Consider the following 17,617-nt stretch of genomic DNA (forward strand, 5'->3'; position numbering starts at 1 on the left):
AATACAGTACTCTGAAAAGCTCTCCAGGTGCAAGGTCTTCTCATGTGGTATCAGTCAAATTGAGTACTTAAGGAAATAACTCTAAGAAACATAGAAGGTGCATGGTAGCAAAACATGAGGTTGATTCAGGTTCAGAGAGCAGTGTGAATGACATTGTGGAGACAGGGGATGCCATAGATCACAGTGACAGCAGCAGTGCAGCACTGGGAGATGCCCTAGGGCTAATAGGCTGTTGAGGCTACAAAAGAAATTTGCTTCCTGCTTGGATCCCCATTGGCTAGGGATGATATTTTGAGCCCTGTCAGGGCAGGCCCTGCTGGTATATCTAGCAGCAGCACTCCTGAACTGATAGAGATTAGGACAAGCACTGAAGGTCTGTCAGGGCTGGAGAATGGATCTGAAAATGCTCCTAATCTTCATTGCAGTTCTGCTTCCCTCTGTACTGGGCTTCCCTATTCAGGTGAGAGAAGTTCCAGGCAGCCCTGCTCTTTTCTCTACTTGACTTGCTTTTCCTGGAGTTAAGCTGTGGAAACACATTTTGATAAATTTCTGACAACTAAAATACCAGAAATATAATAAGATATGAAATTAATCTATTTCTTTTGTCCTGCTATTTCTGATCTGATTTTGATGCTATTGTTGCTGTCCTGATGAGCTAAGGAAAATTAACATCTTTTACTTATTGATTTTGCAGGACACCTATGAAAACAGCACAGCAAGTAAGTAGAATTTCTACTGATTTTAAAGACAAATGTTAATTCTTGACTTTGTATCAAATAAATTACATAACAGCAATTTGGGATTTTGGTCGTTGTCTGATGCAAGTAAGGTAGTTTTGGTGATAACTTCAGGTATACAATTTTTACAAGCTTGAAGTGTAATTATAGTCTTTATACTGGCAGGAATAACCAGCCCACTAATCTGCATGTATAAGGGATTTCGTGAGAGTATGGTTTTCTTTTTGCCTACTTACTAAGATATATATTTTAAAGAGAGTTATTGTTACCAAGTGTATGGCTTCCCAGTGTCTTCATGGAATGAACAAACAAATAACAGCTGAAATAAGGAGAAATTAAGGTATGTTTAAAGCAGAGCTTCCACAAGGTAGGAAAAGTTTAGGCTGTCACATCTCAGTGTTTCTAGCAGTAGTGCTAGACAGAAGGATCTGTCTGGGTGCAGCAGAACAAAAGATACGAAGGAAAATCTATGCTGCTCTTACTTAGTGAGGAACAGAGAAAAGAAGGTGAGATCTGTGCTGTGGAGAGAACCACGTGTCCTGCAGGTGCCATTCTGTGCAGTGTAGTAGGTTCTGAAATGAATGACAGGCTGTGTTGTGGTGCTGCTAGTTTTGTGGTTACACATAACCGTGCTACTGTAAGCTGCTTGGCTGAAACCTGGGGCTGGGAAAGAGACCACAGGAAAGAGGGGAAAAAAGACGCAATGGTGAAAATATCTGTCATCAGTGATGTGCATGTTGTGGTAGACAAAACTGTTGACAAATTGATTTTACTGATAGCAGAGAGAGATGAAAGTTCTGAGTCAGTGAAGACTCAGAGCTGTGTGTCTGAGTGCCTCCTACTGTGTTCCTCAGCTGCAAAGGATTGAACAGAAACTTTGACTTCACTATGTCAAAACACATAAAAATGGAAAAAGAATCAGAAGGGTATAAAAGATATATAAGTTTAAATGTGTGGTAAATACAGGTGAACACAGAAGACCAATTTGCTGGTGAGTGACAGCTGTAGAGCACATAATAGCACCAACTTTCTTGTTCCTAATTTACTTTTGGGCTGAATGCAGATGACTTCCAACAGATGTGCTTAACATTACTTTCTGGATGTGGTTTGTTAGGTTAATTTAGATGTGATTTTAAACACTTGAAAATTCAATTTTTATGTTGAATTTTGATATCTTTCCTTTAAACTGAGCACTTGGAAAAGACTTAGCTATTCATTTGCCTCCTTGCCTGTCTTGGTGCAACAGTAAAAGAAAGGGACATCAGGTGTCAGAGAAAGCTTTGCGTTGTACTGTGACAGAAAAGAAATAGTAAAGGCTTAACAGAACAGCTTCTGTCAATTTGCAAAATAGAATGGGATCATCACAGATTTCCAGAGAAGATCAGTGGAAATAAACCCGTAGGTAGACCTTAATAGCAGCAAGAAACTGTCAGGTGCAATGGAGAGACATGCTTGCTGTAACTTGAAGTCGCAGGGTTACTGGGCCAAGTTTTACTTGAACGTTGTTACTACTTTTTTGCCTTTTGAGACATCTTTCAGTATTTACACTGCAGATAAACTTGAACTGTATCATTTCAAAATCTGTGTCATGTCAGATAATTAATTTGATCAGACACATGGTAGAGGCCTTCTATGTTGTTTTACCTGAGCTTTAGAAAGGTGTTGTGAACTTTATAAGCCTAGGAATCTGAAGCATAATTTCCACTGACTTCAACTAGTCAACTAACGCCTCTTGTGCACAATTCTGAAACTGGTCAGCTCAATTCAAAATGTGCTTTCCTGAAGAATTTTTTAGACACCATTGACCTCTTTGATGAGAATTGACTGAACAGTAATATAATAAACGGAAGTAATCAGAGTGGAGTTTCTTTAGCATGTCTCTGAAGTAACAGTCTGGAAAGGCAGATTGAAGATTTTCTGGCTCAAGTGAAGCAATTCTACTGGTTCTATATCTGTTCTGAATAGTAGAAACCCCCTTAGTACATTTGGACAATAACCACCTAGATCAATGGAAGCTGTGAAAAGGGAAAGGTGCTGCAAGATGTGATGGCTGTATCTTCTGTTGAAAACACATGGTCAAAAAGTCAAGCAACACGGATGGGCTTAGTAATATGCAAATTGTTTGCATAACGATGGTGTTGGGGAGGGATAAAAATAATGGTTTTAGATTTGGACAAAGAAGACTACAATTATTAGCAACATGGAAGAGGTACTAGAAAGATTTGTGGCATATCCATCATACTTAAGAACAGGTCAAGCAAACAGTGGTCAAGAGTAACATAGATAAAACCACTTCTGCCTTAGGGAAACTAGACAAACTGGATGACCTTCAGAGAATCTTTCCATTTCTGTACTTTTACGATGCTGTAACAAAGAAGTTTCTGCTCAGAAATCCGTATATCAGATTTTCCTTTCCATGTTGGTATCTAGAAACAGATTTTTAGCAGAATTCAAAAGATGCCACACTAGAAAAATATCTCATAAATAAGGATGGTTCCCAGGTGCTGTCATATATATCCTGAAGTCAGGATTATTTGCCTCACACTAAATGATAGCCTTCATTCCATTTCATAATTTTATCCTTTGGCTCTCTGAAACCAGAGAAGACTGCTGGGCTGTTATCCCGCTCCTTTTCCAGTGAAATCTGGGGACAAAGCATATTTGTTCCAAATTTCCTCTGACATTTTTCACTCTGAAGCTCACAAAATGCTTTGCTGATTTCTTAGATGATAAATCATGATTCTGTACTGCTAGGAATTTTCACAGCTGTTTGTCTAAATCTCAATTTAATTTCTGTGCATAAATTTATCAGTTAGTGCAACTAACTTCAAGCCCTTCAAGCAATGGCACCTGCCAAAGCATTCTATCGGCTGAGGAGCCTATACTATTGAAGTTGCATTCAGAATCTAACTTGTCCCTTTTCTTTTTCTTCCTTTCTTTTAGCAACAACAGAATCTACTCAGGTAAGGACAGCTAAATCAGCTCCTTTGTTCACCTTGGTGTCCAGTATTGACTTCAAGACTCATCTACTCCATCCATATTGCCATCTGAGCAGGACAGTCTTCTCAGACAAAAAGTACCAGAGTGCTCGGTTTCCTTCCCTATCCTATTCATTGCTTCACAATACCCAAATACAGACACAATCCCAGGAAGATTTTGTCTCTTCTGGTGTCATAGAGAAAACTCAAATCTGCTTTTAATTTCTGCCAAGCAATGGAAGCATGGCAATTTGTTTTGCTACCAACATTACCTCCCCAAGCTAGGGGTCAGCCTACAGTCCCTACAAGCAGTAGATGCTATGGCCTATCACCACAAATGTGGGATAATATTATGGGGATTTCATCAGAGAATTCACCAATTTTCTCTCTTACTAGCTGGGAGATGAATGAAGCTAGAAGCTCTGAAACATGCTACATGCTTTAAAATGCATTTCATGAGTCTCCAGTTTTCTTCATGATATCTATGTACGCCAAAAGACAGCAAAGAAAAATATCTACCACAACATGGTAGTACTTATCTTACCCATGATACAGTAAATAACTCAAAACTGTGGAGATACTTAGAATAGTAGCCCTTCTGTTCCTTTGCATTTTTTTTTTTAATTTATGTTATAATATCCGTTGTGAGATAAAACTAATGTATTGTCCCTGTAGGTTACTACAGAAGAGGATATATATGGTATGTATTATTACATCTCTACGTAAGTACTTGCTAGAGTATACCAGTTGTTAACTACCCGGTTACTATAGAAAGTGATACATGCTTAACACAAGTCAATCTCTGGGAAAGAATTTTAAATGAATGCGCTTACTAGAGTATTTCATGCAAAGCAGAGTCTTCTGATTATGTCCGGTTTTTTGGCTTAGCTGAAAATCTGTTAATTTTTCTAAAAATGGCTCTGCCATTTTAATAACTTAAGTAACTTCTGAAAGCAACAGCAATCACAGAGCCATCTGCCTGTGCTGTTTCTTGATGTCAAGGCTCAAAGAAAGGCACTCAGACTCAGCTGATTTTACTCACTACAGAGCGCAGAAGTCCCTGATGTTGAGCTTATGTGGGGACAACAGTCTCATTCATGAAATAGGAATTCAGTTCTGATTTCATTGATTTCAAGGGTTTTTCAAGAAGAGCATACCCAGCAGTAAGGAGCAGGACTACTCTCCATCCATATTTATCCTGTTGTGTTAGTGGGTTGTGTGTGGAGCATGCATGCAGGAAAGCTGCACTTACTGAGTGCCAGGAAGAAATGTGTAGACAAGAAGAATTGCCCTCTGGCCTCCTATACAGGATAAAACAGGTTTAAGAAGAACCAAAAAACAAGTATTTAAAATACAATGACTAAATAACAAAGGTAGAAGAAGGATTAAAAGGAAATTGTTCTTGGTACTAGATGAATGCAGAAATAGCCACAGCTGTTGGGAGGTTTGCAAGGTTGTGTCACTGAGCAGATATACATGACTGAACACCATGCCAACACGTAAATAGGCTCAGTGAGTTTCAACACACCATTGTAATCAGGACCAGAGCAAGAGGAGTTCCTGGAAACTCATCAGGTTACAAATGAGGATTCAGGTTTTCCTTGAGAATTAGAGAGTGATACTCTGTATTTTCTACACAGATTCTCCATCGCCAACAGAGATAGACTCTGAAGATGAAGTTATTTTTAACAGAATTTTGGAAGTTAACAAAGGTAATGCCATCAGAGTTCTGCTTACACGTAGTGTTTCTGCTGATTTGGGGGAGGCAACAGGGAAGGTATGATGTCTTAGCGCAGTAAGTGCAAACATTTTTTCTGTCTTATACATATGTAAGAAACCCTCAGAGACTGGCCACAGGGAACATCTTGTCTGGGTGATCTGCTGAAGGCCTACGGTACCTCAAATGTCTTGTCAATATTGAAGATGATAGCAGGTGTGAAGGCAACTGAGCTACACAAGCAGCTTCTTCAGCTTTAGTCCTCAACATCTTTGTCTTTCTATGGACACAAAATTAGAAACTGGATAATTGGATGCTTGTTATTTAACTGCCTGAGTGCAAGCATTACTTGCTTCAGTCATCATATCACTTTGCACTACAGACTCTATATAAGCAACAGTCAATTTCAAGCCTCCTGCCCTAGATATTCTGCACCTTCATTCTTTTTATTCACCACTTTCTATCAGCTTTGCTTTTTCACACTTACAGGGAGGGGATAATGTCATTGTTGAAACTTTATTCCTACCTGTAGAAACAGACCTTTCCTACAGTTTTCTATGAATGTCACTCTTTTCAGTTTGTCCCTCCCCACCAGGCCTCTTAGCTAAGAACAGTGTAGGGAAGTGGAGAATGTCCATCTGGATAAATAGTCCACTCACTTCCTATGCTGAACAGAAGCAGATATGAAGGAAAAATATGAAGGAGCACAAGTAGAATGATACTTTTCCAAATATGCCCTAGACAGCTCCCAGCAATCTATGGCTCAGGTATTTCCATCCCTTCTTTTTCACCACAGACAGCTCTCGGTACTTGCAAGAAGGTGACATAGTCCCTCGAAGGAGCCGCAGTGCCATCAACTGTCGCAATTGTTACTGGCCTCAGTCCAGGGATGGGATTGTTCGTATTCCCTATGTCTTGGATCCTACTTATGGTGGGTATAAATTTCATTACATTCTTTCTTTTCTTTTTTTTTTTTTAATGGATTTTATCTAATAAGCTTCAGATAGAAACCTACTTCCAGTGGCTACACAGTTGATGAAATCTATTCTAAGGATTTATTTCTGCTATGCAAGTACAGATCAATTGTAAATTACAAAAAATCAACAGACCAAATTTCCTTGAGCACTTGGCATCCTTAATGTTTTGAATACAATCTCTTAGAGACAACATTAATCACATTTTCTAATAGTATCTCCAGAACACCTGCCTTTATAAGATTCATGATATTTGCAATGTGGTTTGAATGGCCTGATTTTTTTTATTAGCAAAATATCATCCTACATCTGCCTCCAAATGAACAATCAGAAGTCGTAACAATTATCACTACAATTTAAGCCAAGAAGTTAAGAATAAAATGTTCCCACTTGAATCTTTTTTGACACTAATCTGTGAAAGGAGAATCTCTTGCCAGGCTAACTACCTGAAATGAAATAAATTACCAAGCAAGAAGCAAGAAAGAGCCTAGTCTAATGCTTATGTCCCTCGTCTACCCTGTTTTTGTGCACCCACAATATTTTAATAGCACTTAACCTTTTCTTCTCCAGAGGAGAACCACGTGAAAGGGATTCATGAAGCCATGGCAGAATTTGAAACACTGACTTGTATTAATTTTGTGAAGCGCAAGACAGAACGTGACTACCTCATCATTAGATCTGCTGATGGGTGAGTTGAAAGATAAATGAGCAAGTTATTTCTACAAAACTTTTTGATTCCTACTATTCACATCTTGTGTGACCTTGAAGAGGAAAAAGGTGTGGATTTAGACAAGAATCTTTGTTTTTTAACAGTGCAAGGTATCCTGCAAGTTAAAGGCTGCAACTGTTACATCAGTGACTCAGAAGTGACTGATGATATTAAAAAAAAAAAAAAGCCTTGAGGTGGAGAGTGTATCTTATGTTGTATATACATATTACACCACACAGAAAACATCCATTTGAGCACAATATGTAACAGGTTATAACAGTAGTCCTTACTTGCACAGACAAGATGAATTGTGACTTACAAAATAAAGAGTTCTCTAAATCAGAGTTGATTCTTAGGGTCAGAATTTGATCCTGTGAGAGAACTGCTCAACATATGCCAGGTTTAGAGTGCTTTTCATAACTCCAGTTCTAATACAGGATTCAACAATTTGGATAAAAATATATTTACCTAGGCAGTTAAAATTACTATGTACAGAAAGCTAGCATGCAGGAGCCTCTTTGCTAATGAAAGTCTTTCAGGAGGCCTTAACGATGACCATGAATAGTTGACATTTTCTACATCATGGCCAGTTTTGCCTTTTTGTAGACACTATCCCAGGGGACAGAATGCAATCCTTCCGCTCCCACATCACATGAGGCAAGGTTCATGTGAAGCAAAGTTCTCCATACTGTTCCTTTGCCTGTCTGACAATAAAAATCCTGTAAGTCTTCTGTTGGTGTTCAATCTCAGATGCTGGTCCAACTATGGAAAAGTAGGAGGTGGACAGACAGTATCTGTGATGAAAGGAGGCTGCATGTGGAAAGGAATTATTCAGCACGAACTGGATCACGCTCTGGGGTTTTTGCATGAACATTCTCGAAGTGATAGGGACAGATATGTAAGGATCATGTGGGAGTACATCAGCCCAGGTAAGTGCTTTTGACTTCCTCTATATAGGAGTAGATATATCATTCTGTTTCCAGCTCTTCCTTGTTCTCTAAAGTGAGTAAATAAGAAGCATACACTAATACAATACCTTATATTACAGCTGACAGACCAGACTTCAAGAAATTTGAAAACTCCAACAATCTAGGTCTTCCTTATGACTATTCTTCAGTAATGCACTATGGCCCGTAAGTAGCAATATGATGTTGTTTTTGTTGAAACTCAAATCTTGCATTAGAACTTTTATAGCACTCTTCCAACTAGTAGAACATTGTGAGTCAATTCAGTTCTTCCATTCCTCAAGGTTAAATCATTATCCTTTGATTTTCTTTATGGAGACATTCACAGCTGAGCTTGGGGGTAAAGAAAGGCATTAGCTTATTGATGGACATCTTAATCAAACCTAATTGGATAGCAGTTAGAGCCACAGTAATAACCAAGGTAGAAGCATCAGAAGCTCCCGTTGCCATTTGAAAAAAAAAAAAAAAAAAAAAAAAAAAAAAATAGAAAAAGAAAAAAGAAAAGGGTTAGATAGCTAAGAAGACTGCCTGTTAGCCATCAGTCACAGATAGGTGTGTAAGGAACTGTCTTTTTCCTCTTATTCATACAACTGCTATTTTCTCTCTAAAGGATATAGATAGTGCTATTAAATGCTGTTTTACTTAAGAAGATTTATTTATTTATTTATTTATCTGTTTATTTATTTATTTTTCCAGCCACACATTCACTAATACCACTGGAAAAGCAACAATTGTACCGGTTCCTGATGAATCAGTACATATTGGACAGAGGCTGGGGCTGAGCAACTTGGATGTGGCCAAAATCAACAGGCTTTATAATTGCAGTAAGTTCCTCAAAGCTGTCCTTTCACCTGAGGTTACTCAGTTCCTTGGTGGAGGTGTATGAGCAATATGCAGTGGCAGCAGTTTATCATCAAATACTATGAGATTACTCTCTAAATTCATGGTACCCATATGATCATTATGCGAGAGAATGCAAAGATCAAGCTGGAGAAATACTGTGATTAGTGAGATACTATTTTTCTATCTCAAAAATAAATCAAACACATTCACTGTTGCAATGCTGCAGCAATGACTTAACTGCATATAACGCTGTAAGCTTCATGAATGGTTGGGTTTGTTAGGGCTCAGGGGACAGCTTCACAAAAAGTCAGACATCACTTTCCTTTATTGCAGTTTGTATTTAAGACCTGAGTCAAAATTAAAGAGCCGTAGGTCCTCTGAACTGAAACAGTTTCATATCTTGTGCAGCTTTTAGCCTAATAGTTTTCAAATATTTAAGCTGTCATTCTAGACATCTATGTATTTTTCACTCCTTAATTTTAACTTCTGCTTGAAGAAATTCTCCTATACAATCAGAGAAATGTGAACACAATGAATGAATATTATTCCTTGCACAGAGGAAAGCACAAGTCCTCCTAAGCTTAGAACTCAAGTATTGTGGAGGCACCAAAGTTTTCTTGATTCTTCTTACACCACATTACTTCCTCATTCCAGTGGAAGACCACATGAGCAGAGATAGCAAAATGAAGCCTCTGACATTCTTTAAAGAGGTGCAGAAGAGATACTTCATCCTGAGATCCCTTGCTACACTATGTTCATCAATAAAAAATATTTTTTTTTCTGCATATGACTTCACTTCTCGTTTTGATAGAGATGCTTATGTATTATACGAAAATTAGGACATGATTTTTCATTTTAATCAAGTTGTACTGATACCTTGAAATGAATGCTGCCGTATTGGAAAATCATGACCTTTACATTTTAAAGATACTGTGATTTTTAAATGGGTGGAAGTTTCTGCAAGTGTGGTACTGAGATAAATGCTTCTCCCCCAGGTCGCTGCAGCACTATTATTGATGCAGCGTTTGGGTCACTGAAATCTGCCAACTACCCAAGAAACTATTCAGATAACATCAACTGTGTCTGGCTTATCCGAACCCGATCCAGAAAGGTAATCATAAGTTAGTAACGGTCTTGGTATATGGCTGAACTTACATCTTTCTTTGTAAGGCTTTTTTTCTGCATGCCAGTTGCCATATAACATTTTTTTTCATAAGAGAGATTTCAAACTAGTCTCTACTTTTCATATCCTTAAGCCAGGTATGGGAAAAACAACTGCAGAGTTGTGATTTTGGAAAACCTCCATGCATTGGGCTTCAGGTTTGCAAAATCAAGACAAAGCAGTCTGAGCATGGGAGCATTCAGTCACAGGCTCATTAGATCTGAATCCTGCATCTTCAGGGGATGAGAGGCAAGTAGGGGCAATCAGTTTCAGTTTGGTTTTGGACACAGTTTGGATTCTGTCTCATTTAGAGGACATTCATACACACATAGGTGACTTCTTTGTTTGAAAGGCTTGTTTTTTATTGCCTTCCAGATTTCTCTGCACTTTCGTGCCTTTCAGCTGAGGACAACCAGAGGCTGTCAGGGTGATTATGTTAAAGTTTATGATGGATCCAGCAAGTATTCTGCAGTCTTAATGGACAAAACCTGTGGATCACGGATACCCACTGACATAGTTTCTTCTGGCAATCTTATGCTCATAGAGTTTGTCACAGATAGTGCTGATACAGCTTCTGGTTTCCAAGCCACCTTTACTTCTGGTAGGTCTGAGAACATGGAAAATCACAGAGGAAAAAAAAAAAAAAAAAAACAGACAAAAAAGCAAACAAACAAAAAAATCACTGTCAAGTCAATAGGGGTTCTATCTATCTTCCTCTTTGCTTGTCTTTTGGGAAAACAGTGAGGAAATGTCTACAGAAACCATTATTTCCTGCCTTGCTTTTGACCTTATGGATCAGTACTACACTGATACCATTTATTCATTCAGGAAGATAGGGCCATGCTTAGAGCAAATTGTCAGCCAGGTGATTTCCAGATTTCACAGTTTGCCTTGTCTTTCAGATACACACTATTACAAAGTATGCAACATTAAGGATATGATCACTTTAAAATTACTTATAGGGTTACTAGCACAGTAGAATGAGAATAAATCATAACGTAGAATTTAATTACATTGCTCTTTTGAAAAAGATGGAGTTTTTAATCAAACAGTTCTAAGAGCAGGAAAGATTCATGGTGAACCAAGTCACTCAGCCCTGAAGCAAGAAGAGAAGTATTTCCACAACCAGGATCCATGGAATTTATCCACCTGAAATACATTCTTTTCAGTCCCGTCTAATTAATAACTAGAGTCACAGCTATACAATTCAGTTGCCACAGGCTGTCACATTAGTATGTGTCAGCTGGAATAAAGAAATGTCACTGTGCATTTCTATAGCCAACAGCAAACTATATGTTCAGTAATGCAGCTTGGCTTCATTAGTTGAAGGAAAGCTCAGCAAGCTCATGACCTTGCATTTGTTGTGGGCTAAGAACATCCATACAGAAAAATGCAGTAATTTAGGTGTATATCCAAACCTGAACAGCAATATTGCCTGTGTATTATCTATTTCTGTCAATTGTAGATATAGAAGGAAAGAAAAACAAGAAAAATCTTCACACCACTTTTATGTATCACAGAGTACAATAGAATCATAGAACGGCCTGGGTTGAAAAGGACCATAATGATGATCTAGTTTCAACCCCCCTGCTGTGTGCAGGTACCATCAGCTACAAAATGATCTGTTTTTGGATAAAATGTGATTTAACTTTTACATAATTCAGAGGTTCTATTGTTTGTTCAGAGTGCTCTGAAAGCTAAATATTCTTTCATTTCACTTACAGCGAGGATCCAAAGAAGATTTAACATCCACAACTGATTTAATGGAGAAGAATCTATTCTGTGAATATTGAAATTATGGATTTCCAATTCTGCTCCTATCTTGGCTTGGATCAGTATGCAATTTAATTCTATTAAGAATCAAATTCTTCATCTTCTTGGGAAAGTTTTTTCCCCAAGACATATAAATGTATGAATTCTATACATCCTAGTGTATTATCCCTTTTGTCTGCACAATTAATTTATTACCTCTTTCTATTTAACAATTTAATTAAAAGCTTCATTTAAAAAAAAAAAAAAGCTGTTTCCATTTCTATTTTCTGATTGTCCCTCAAACTGTGCACAATATCAATGTTATCTTATTTATCAGACACCTTCATTCAGCCACACTGTTGCACACTTTTAAATGCATCACTGACTTCATCATGAGTTTAGGCATTTGGCTGGAGAGAACATTTCCAACTTTACAAACACACATTCTGTTCTCCACAATCTTCAGCATTAAAGGTTTTAGTTACTGCCTTTTTTTCCCAGCCTGATATTCAAGCTTCCAAAAATGACACCTCTCTTAAATGATCCTGTTATATCCTTAAATTGCAAGAAACATGGACATGACAAAGTTGTTGCCATAAAGGACTGGTACATCCTCTTGTACAGTTCTGCTAGACAGGGGCCAGCTAAAGGGAGCTTTTTATTCATAACCCAGTTTTTAGTCCACAGACACATTTAAGCTCACAGGACGAGAGGTAGACAAGACAGTGCTGCCAGAGTTCATGCACAACATCAGTTCTTCAGCAAATAAATTTGTGAGGCAAGAAACTAAACTTCCCTTTTCTGATTATTCAAGGAAGACAGAGAACTGTAAGATTGGCTGAGCTCCTGGAAAGCTCATTTCTTAGAATTTGCTTGTAATCACACTTTCAAAATGGCATTCACTTTACTGAGAAATGCCTGTCTTTTCCTAGCAGATCTGAGAGCAAAATATACGAATATTTCATTTTTGTATGATAGACAGACTTAAAATATGGCCAACCTTATTTAATACTTGTAAGTTTAAGTCTGACAAAAAAAAAAAAAAAAGGGGAGAGGGAAAGAAAAAGAATTACTTTTCTTTTCCCTGTTCTTCCTTTGTCACATTGGGAATCTTGGAATTTTTTTCTGCAGAAATACATTTCTAGAAGAGAGCAGTGGGAAATCAATTTGAACCACAGATTAAAGCTTATACTGCAAATTACTGACTTTTTTTTTTTTTAATTTTGTTATAGGAGGCACCAAAAAGCCCGAATTTGCAAGAGTTTGCTCAAAGCTTGGTCAGTATAATATTTGATGAGTAATCAATCACTTCTTTAAAACCAGAGAAACACTCATTGCATTGAACATTGCTTCCTCATCCACAGCAACAAACGGCTGTGTAAAAGGCTTCTAAGACAGTAATTTTGAGTTTGCTTTAGAGCAGGTGCTTCTTCAGTTTTGCAGAGATTGTAACACCCGTTCAGCTTCTAGTTGTTCTAGTTATTAGCATTCAAGTGTTGCTATCAACACATCAAATAAAGAGTAGTTCTTGTGAAATATTGTAAAAAATTTGGTAGAGAAAAATATTTAACAGTGATGATTCTGAATCCCTGTGAAACAAAATGGAGGAAACGCTGCAAAACCTACAACTGAGTGAGTGAGGACAAATGGTATTAATTTTTATGTAGATAATGAGGGCTATCTGTTTGAATCTTCTAAGATATTAAGTTGTTATGTATGGGAGTGTAGTCTTCTAAAACTAGAAGTCTCTATCAAAATATTTGTATATTTATATCAATATATTTTATATATACAATATATTTATTCTGATTTTTCTGTATGAGCCTCTATAATGGTTTTTTTGTTGATGTTGTTGTTGTGTTTTTATTTATTTATTTTTTTTACAGTGACGTATTTATATATAGCTTTATAGAATTTTTTTCGTGGCTTGAATAGGATCCGGCAACAAACTTCTGAGAACAGAATGCCAGAAAAGAGAACATCTGCTTAAAGAAATCCTAGTACATGAAGGAGTTTGGAGAGCTTCCAAGTAAAAGTACCCACTTACTGGTTTATCAGCTTTTATGCAAGCTTCATGGAGCAAAATCTCTTTCTCCTGTCAGGAGTGACCTCCGCCTTCACTGAGCATGGACATTTATAACTTGTGCTGTGCTATTTACCCCTCCAGATTTAATGGTGGTGGAATTTCAAAGGCTTTCAAAGTGGTCTGGCTTGTTTGTGGAGGTATTCACCATAAGGAAGCAAAGGTGTGTTCCTAAGGTTTATGGATGCAAAAATATACTTCCCAGAGCCCCTCATTTATTTGAGGAATTAAAACTTTTTGCAACTTGTAGACTGCTGGAAGAGATTCAGAATATTTGTCTCATACCTAACCCTAATTCGCAGCTAGAAACCATGTTGTTCAGAAGGATAACTCCATCAATTACTACATACCACTGGAGGTACTGCATGACTCTCTTGATTTCTAGTTTCAGGGTGCTGATTCAGAGGAAGAAGTTGATTGTTATTCCAGTTCTAGCCACTGATCAAAGCTAATTTGGGCATATAGAAGCCTCCACATACACAATATCCACCAGGGGTGGAGAATATCTCTTTTAGGACACGAGTTCTCCCAAACTGCATCCATAGCAATCCAGCCAGGCCAGTCTTTGCGTAGAGATTCTTAACAGAAAAATGAAGATTGGTAGGAATGCTGTGGGGATGGAAATGTGCACGTGTGAGAAAGCCTGAAAGAAGCAGCAGAACAAGGGTTACAAGAACAGCCTGTATTGATAACAAGGGACACCATTCCCATGACGCTATTCCCATGACATTGCACCCAGGAGGATCATGGAGGAATGCATTGTTTCTGGCATCACCACAGGGCCTATCCTCAGACGACAGCACAGACTTGCCAGAGAAACATCCCACACCCTTATGCCAGCAGACTTGCAGCTACTAAATGTAGAATTCTTTTTCCTGTTACCCCAGCAGGAAAAAAGGCAAATCCTTCCAGCAGTTATAAACAACATTATTTGGACAGTACCTCCCACCTGAGGGAGGTATATGTCTGTAATTCCTGTGTTAATTTCAGTGGTCTGAACTCTTCTCCACTAGGCACTATGCAGACATGAGACAACTGTACTCTCACCTTGAAGATCAGGACCCCCATACTGGGGTCTTAGTGCACAGTCCTGGGGCTCGTCAGGCTGCCTGGGCCATGCAGCAATATGTCACAACACCCATGCTGGCAGGGATGATGCAGCGTGTTGGCTCCTTCACCTGCATCCTCTACTTCTTTCTGTCCTGGAGTTCTTTCCCTATCCCTTTGCATATCCTCATCCCCCTCCCACTTATCTCACAGTCATTCCTAGAATGGGGAGAAACAGAGAGGGAAAAGATATGTTACCTGTATCTGTGTGTTTTATCCCTCTTTCTTGAAAGCTGTAAAACTAGTATCAGAAATAATACCCCTTTATTCTTTCTTTCCCGTCTTGTTAATTATCATGTTCTCTTTGCTTTTACATAGATAACCCCATAGATTTTCTTCTTTTTATTTCTATATCTTTTAATCTTTGATAAATTAAATCCATTTCATTTAATGTAATACATTGCACATTTCATTTTAGTCGTATTTTTTCACTGACTGTTGTCTCTGAAGTAAGGAACTTGGTAAATTCAGCATCTAGAAACAATGACAGCTAACACTGTTTGACCAAGAAGGGCTCCAACCACAACAATCTACAGCTGAAAAGTGTTGTATCAGGATAAATTTCTTATTTATATATAACTGCCTGGAGCAAGCATGAGAAAAATGATGTGCTGCCCTATATTAACTATTATTGTATTTTAGTACATATTAAATTTGTTATTTAATCAACATACTGCAATTTTACATTATCTTGACTGAACCGCAGCTCAATTTTCAAAAAGCAGCCAATCTCAGTGAAATAAAAAATGATGAGTATCCCTCTCCTGTAAGCATAAAATGACCATTCTGCACAGAAAAGATTGTTTTGGAGAACATTATTTCTTTTTTAATAAATTGAAAACTTGGTTTCTGGCTATTACCAGAACAATGGAAACAATTTTAAATCCTTTTTCTGTCCTTTTTGGAGGGTATGCAGATGACAATAAAAGGGAATATGGAGTAATGCGCATATTGAAGATGTTGCTTTGAACAGTAAAACTGTATGAAGTGCTATTTATATAGAGTAACACTATATATAGATAAATATCTATTTTCCGAAAAAGATGCAAATGAAAATTAACCAGCTACAGGCATTCAAATCAATACTCAAATGAGGCATCCACTCTGATGACCATTTTTGCACGTAAAACTGAAGTAAAAACAGGATCCATCCAGCTGTGTTTTAGGATAGACCTAAATACAGTCATCATCCTCTTGTTCCCATCACACCAGACTGATGCTATACTGGACGATGCTTGCCCCGCAGGTGTCTGCTCCATAGAAATGATGTTCTCCTTTGTAGCCAACTACTTTTTCCAACTGCAGCTCTGCTTGGAGGCAGTTGAGGGCTCCACTTTCCCTCTCACACTGTGGTTACAAGGTAACATCCACCTTCAGAGCAACACTTCTTTCACTTCTGACCAGAGTTTCTAATTCACACTTTGTACAACATAAACTACGTGGTGATCAAGCTTATTGCTGGATCTAAGTGAGTCCTGTGGAACACAGTCTAATCTGAACATATTGACTGATGACTTTCAGACAGGTGTCAATCTTTTTCTCAGTGAATAGCACAGTTTCTCAGGTCTCTCCTGACTCTGATTCTGTGTTGCTGAACCCTCACACACCACCTTTACACCACTATTCCCTCATCAATCCTATATCGAATTCTTCCAACCGTAAGCCAAATCTTCCATTCTGTTCCATGCTCTGCTCTCTTTGCATCACTGTAAACTTCACATCAGCCCTCCTTCCCACAGCTGTCCATCAGCAAGGTCGAAACGGGGCGGGAAACAAAACCACATCCTGCAAATCAAAGCAGGTTTTAGCTGCCGTCGTCCCACCTGGACAGGGAATAAAGGCGGCGCACTGCGCGTCCTCCCGCGCCTTTAGTGACGCTCCGAGGATGCCCTGCCGGCACGCGCCGACCGTTACATTGTCTCCCCTCACAGCGCCGTGTGGGGGCAGGACGGAGCGCGGCTCTCGCAGGCGAGGGGAGCCAGCCAAAGCTTCCAAGTAAAACGTCATTGTTTTAACTATTATTTTAAACGTTCATTTATTATTCCAGCGTGAACTTTTTAAGCCGCTTTGGAAATCCTAGCTGAAAAATGCTGGTTACAGCAGTATAGCAATCACGCTCCTCATGTCCTGCAGGAGTTGTCCCACTCCTGCTTCTCCTCAGATCAGTTCTACTCAGCCCCGTTAAACTTCTTGTTGCTCTTGGTAATTTAGTCAGTAATCACAAAATGGGGGGGGGGGGGGGGGCTTCTTCTGGTGGATAATGTATTCAGCCCATTCTTCCTTTCCTCTGTTCACAGAGTGATCAGAAATCTTCCAAATATAATGCCTGAGTTTGTGAATACTGTCTCTGCATGAATATTTTCTGAACATTTATTGTGTTTATTCATTATTCACATTTTAGCATGAATTCAGTGTTGGTTATGTGCCTAAATGGTACAGTTTCTACACCGTAATTGACTGACTCATGTAGCTCCCACACATTTTCCATTTGAAGTGTGAATAATCACATTCAACCATATATTTTGATGCTATTTAAGCTTTCACATCTAAATTTATTTCTGCAAGCTAATGTAAAGCTTGTTTGCTTTTT

General features: G+C 38.4%; 1 protein-coding gene across 1 annotated transcript; it reads left to right on the plus strand.

Annotated features, from left to right (window-relative positions):
• Positions 1-295: 295 nt before the first annotated feature.
• On the plus strand, positions 296-12,156 carry ASTL (astacin like metalloendopeptidase). Its single transcript, XM_085226109.1, has 13 exons — positions 296-460; positions 695-719; positions 3,681-3,700; positions 4,391-4,415; positions 5,356-5,427; positions 6,229-6,363; positions 6,977-7,094; positions 7,866-8,044; positions 8,164-8,248; positions 8,777-8,904; positions 9,919-10,034; positions 10,461-10,686; positions 11,810-12,156. The coding sequence occupies exons 1-13, from the start codon at positions 392-394 to the stop codon at positions 11,842-11,844; spliced, it is 1,233 nt and encodes a 410-aa protein (XP_085082235.1). The 5' UTR covers positions 296-391; the 3' UTR covers positions 11,845-12,156.
• Positions 12,157-17,617: the final 5,461 nt, after the last annotated feature.

This window comes from Meleagris gallopavo, chromosome 5 (genome assembly GCF_905368555.1).
Source record: "Meleagris gallopavo chromosome 5, MGAL_WU_HG_1.1, whole genome shotgun sequence".
In the NCBI taxonomy this organism is placed as follows: Eukaryota; Metazoa; Chordata; class Aves; order Galliformes; family Phasianidae; genus Meleagris; species Meleagris gallopavo.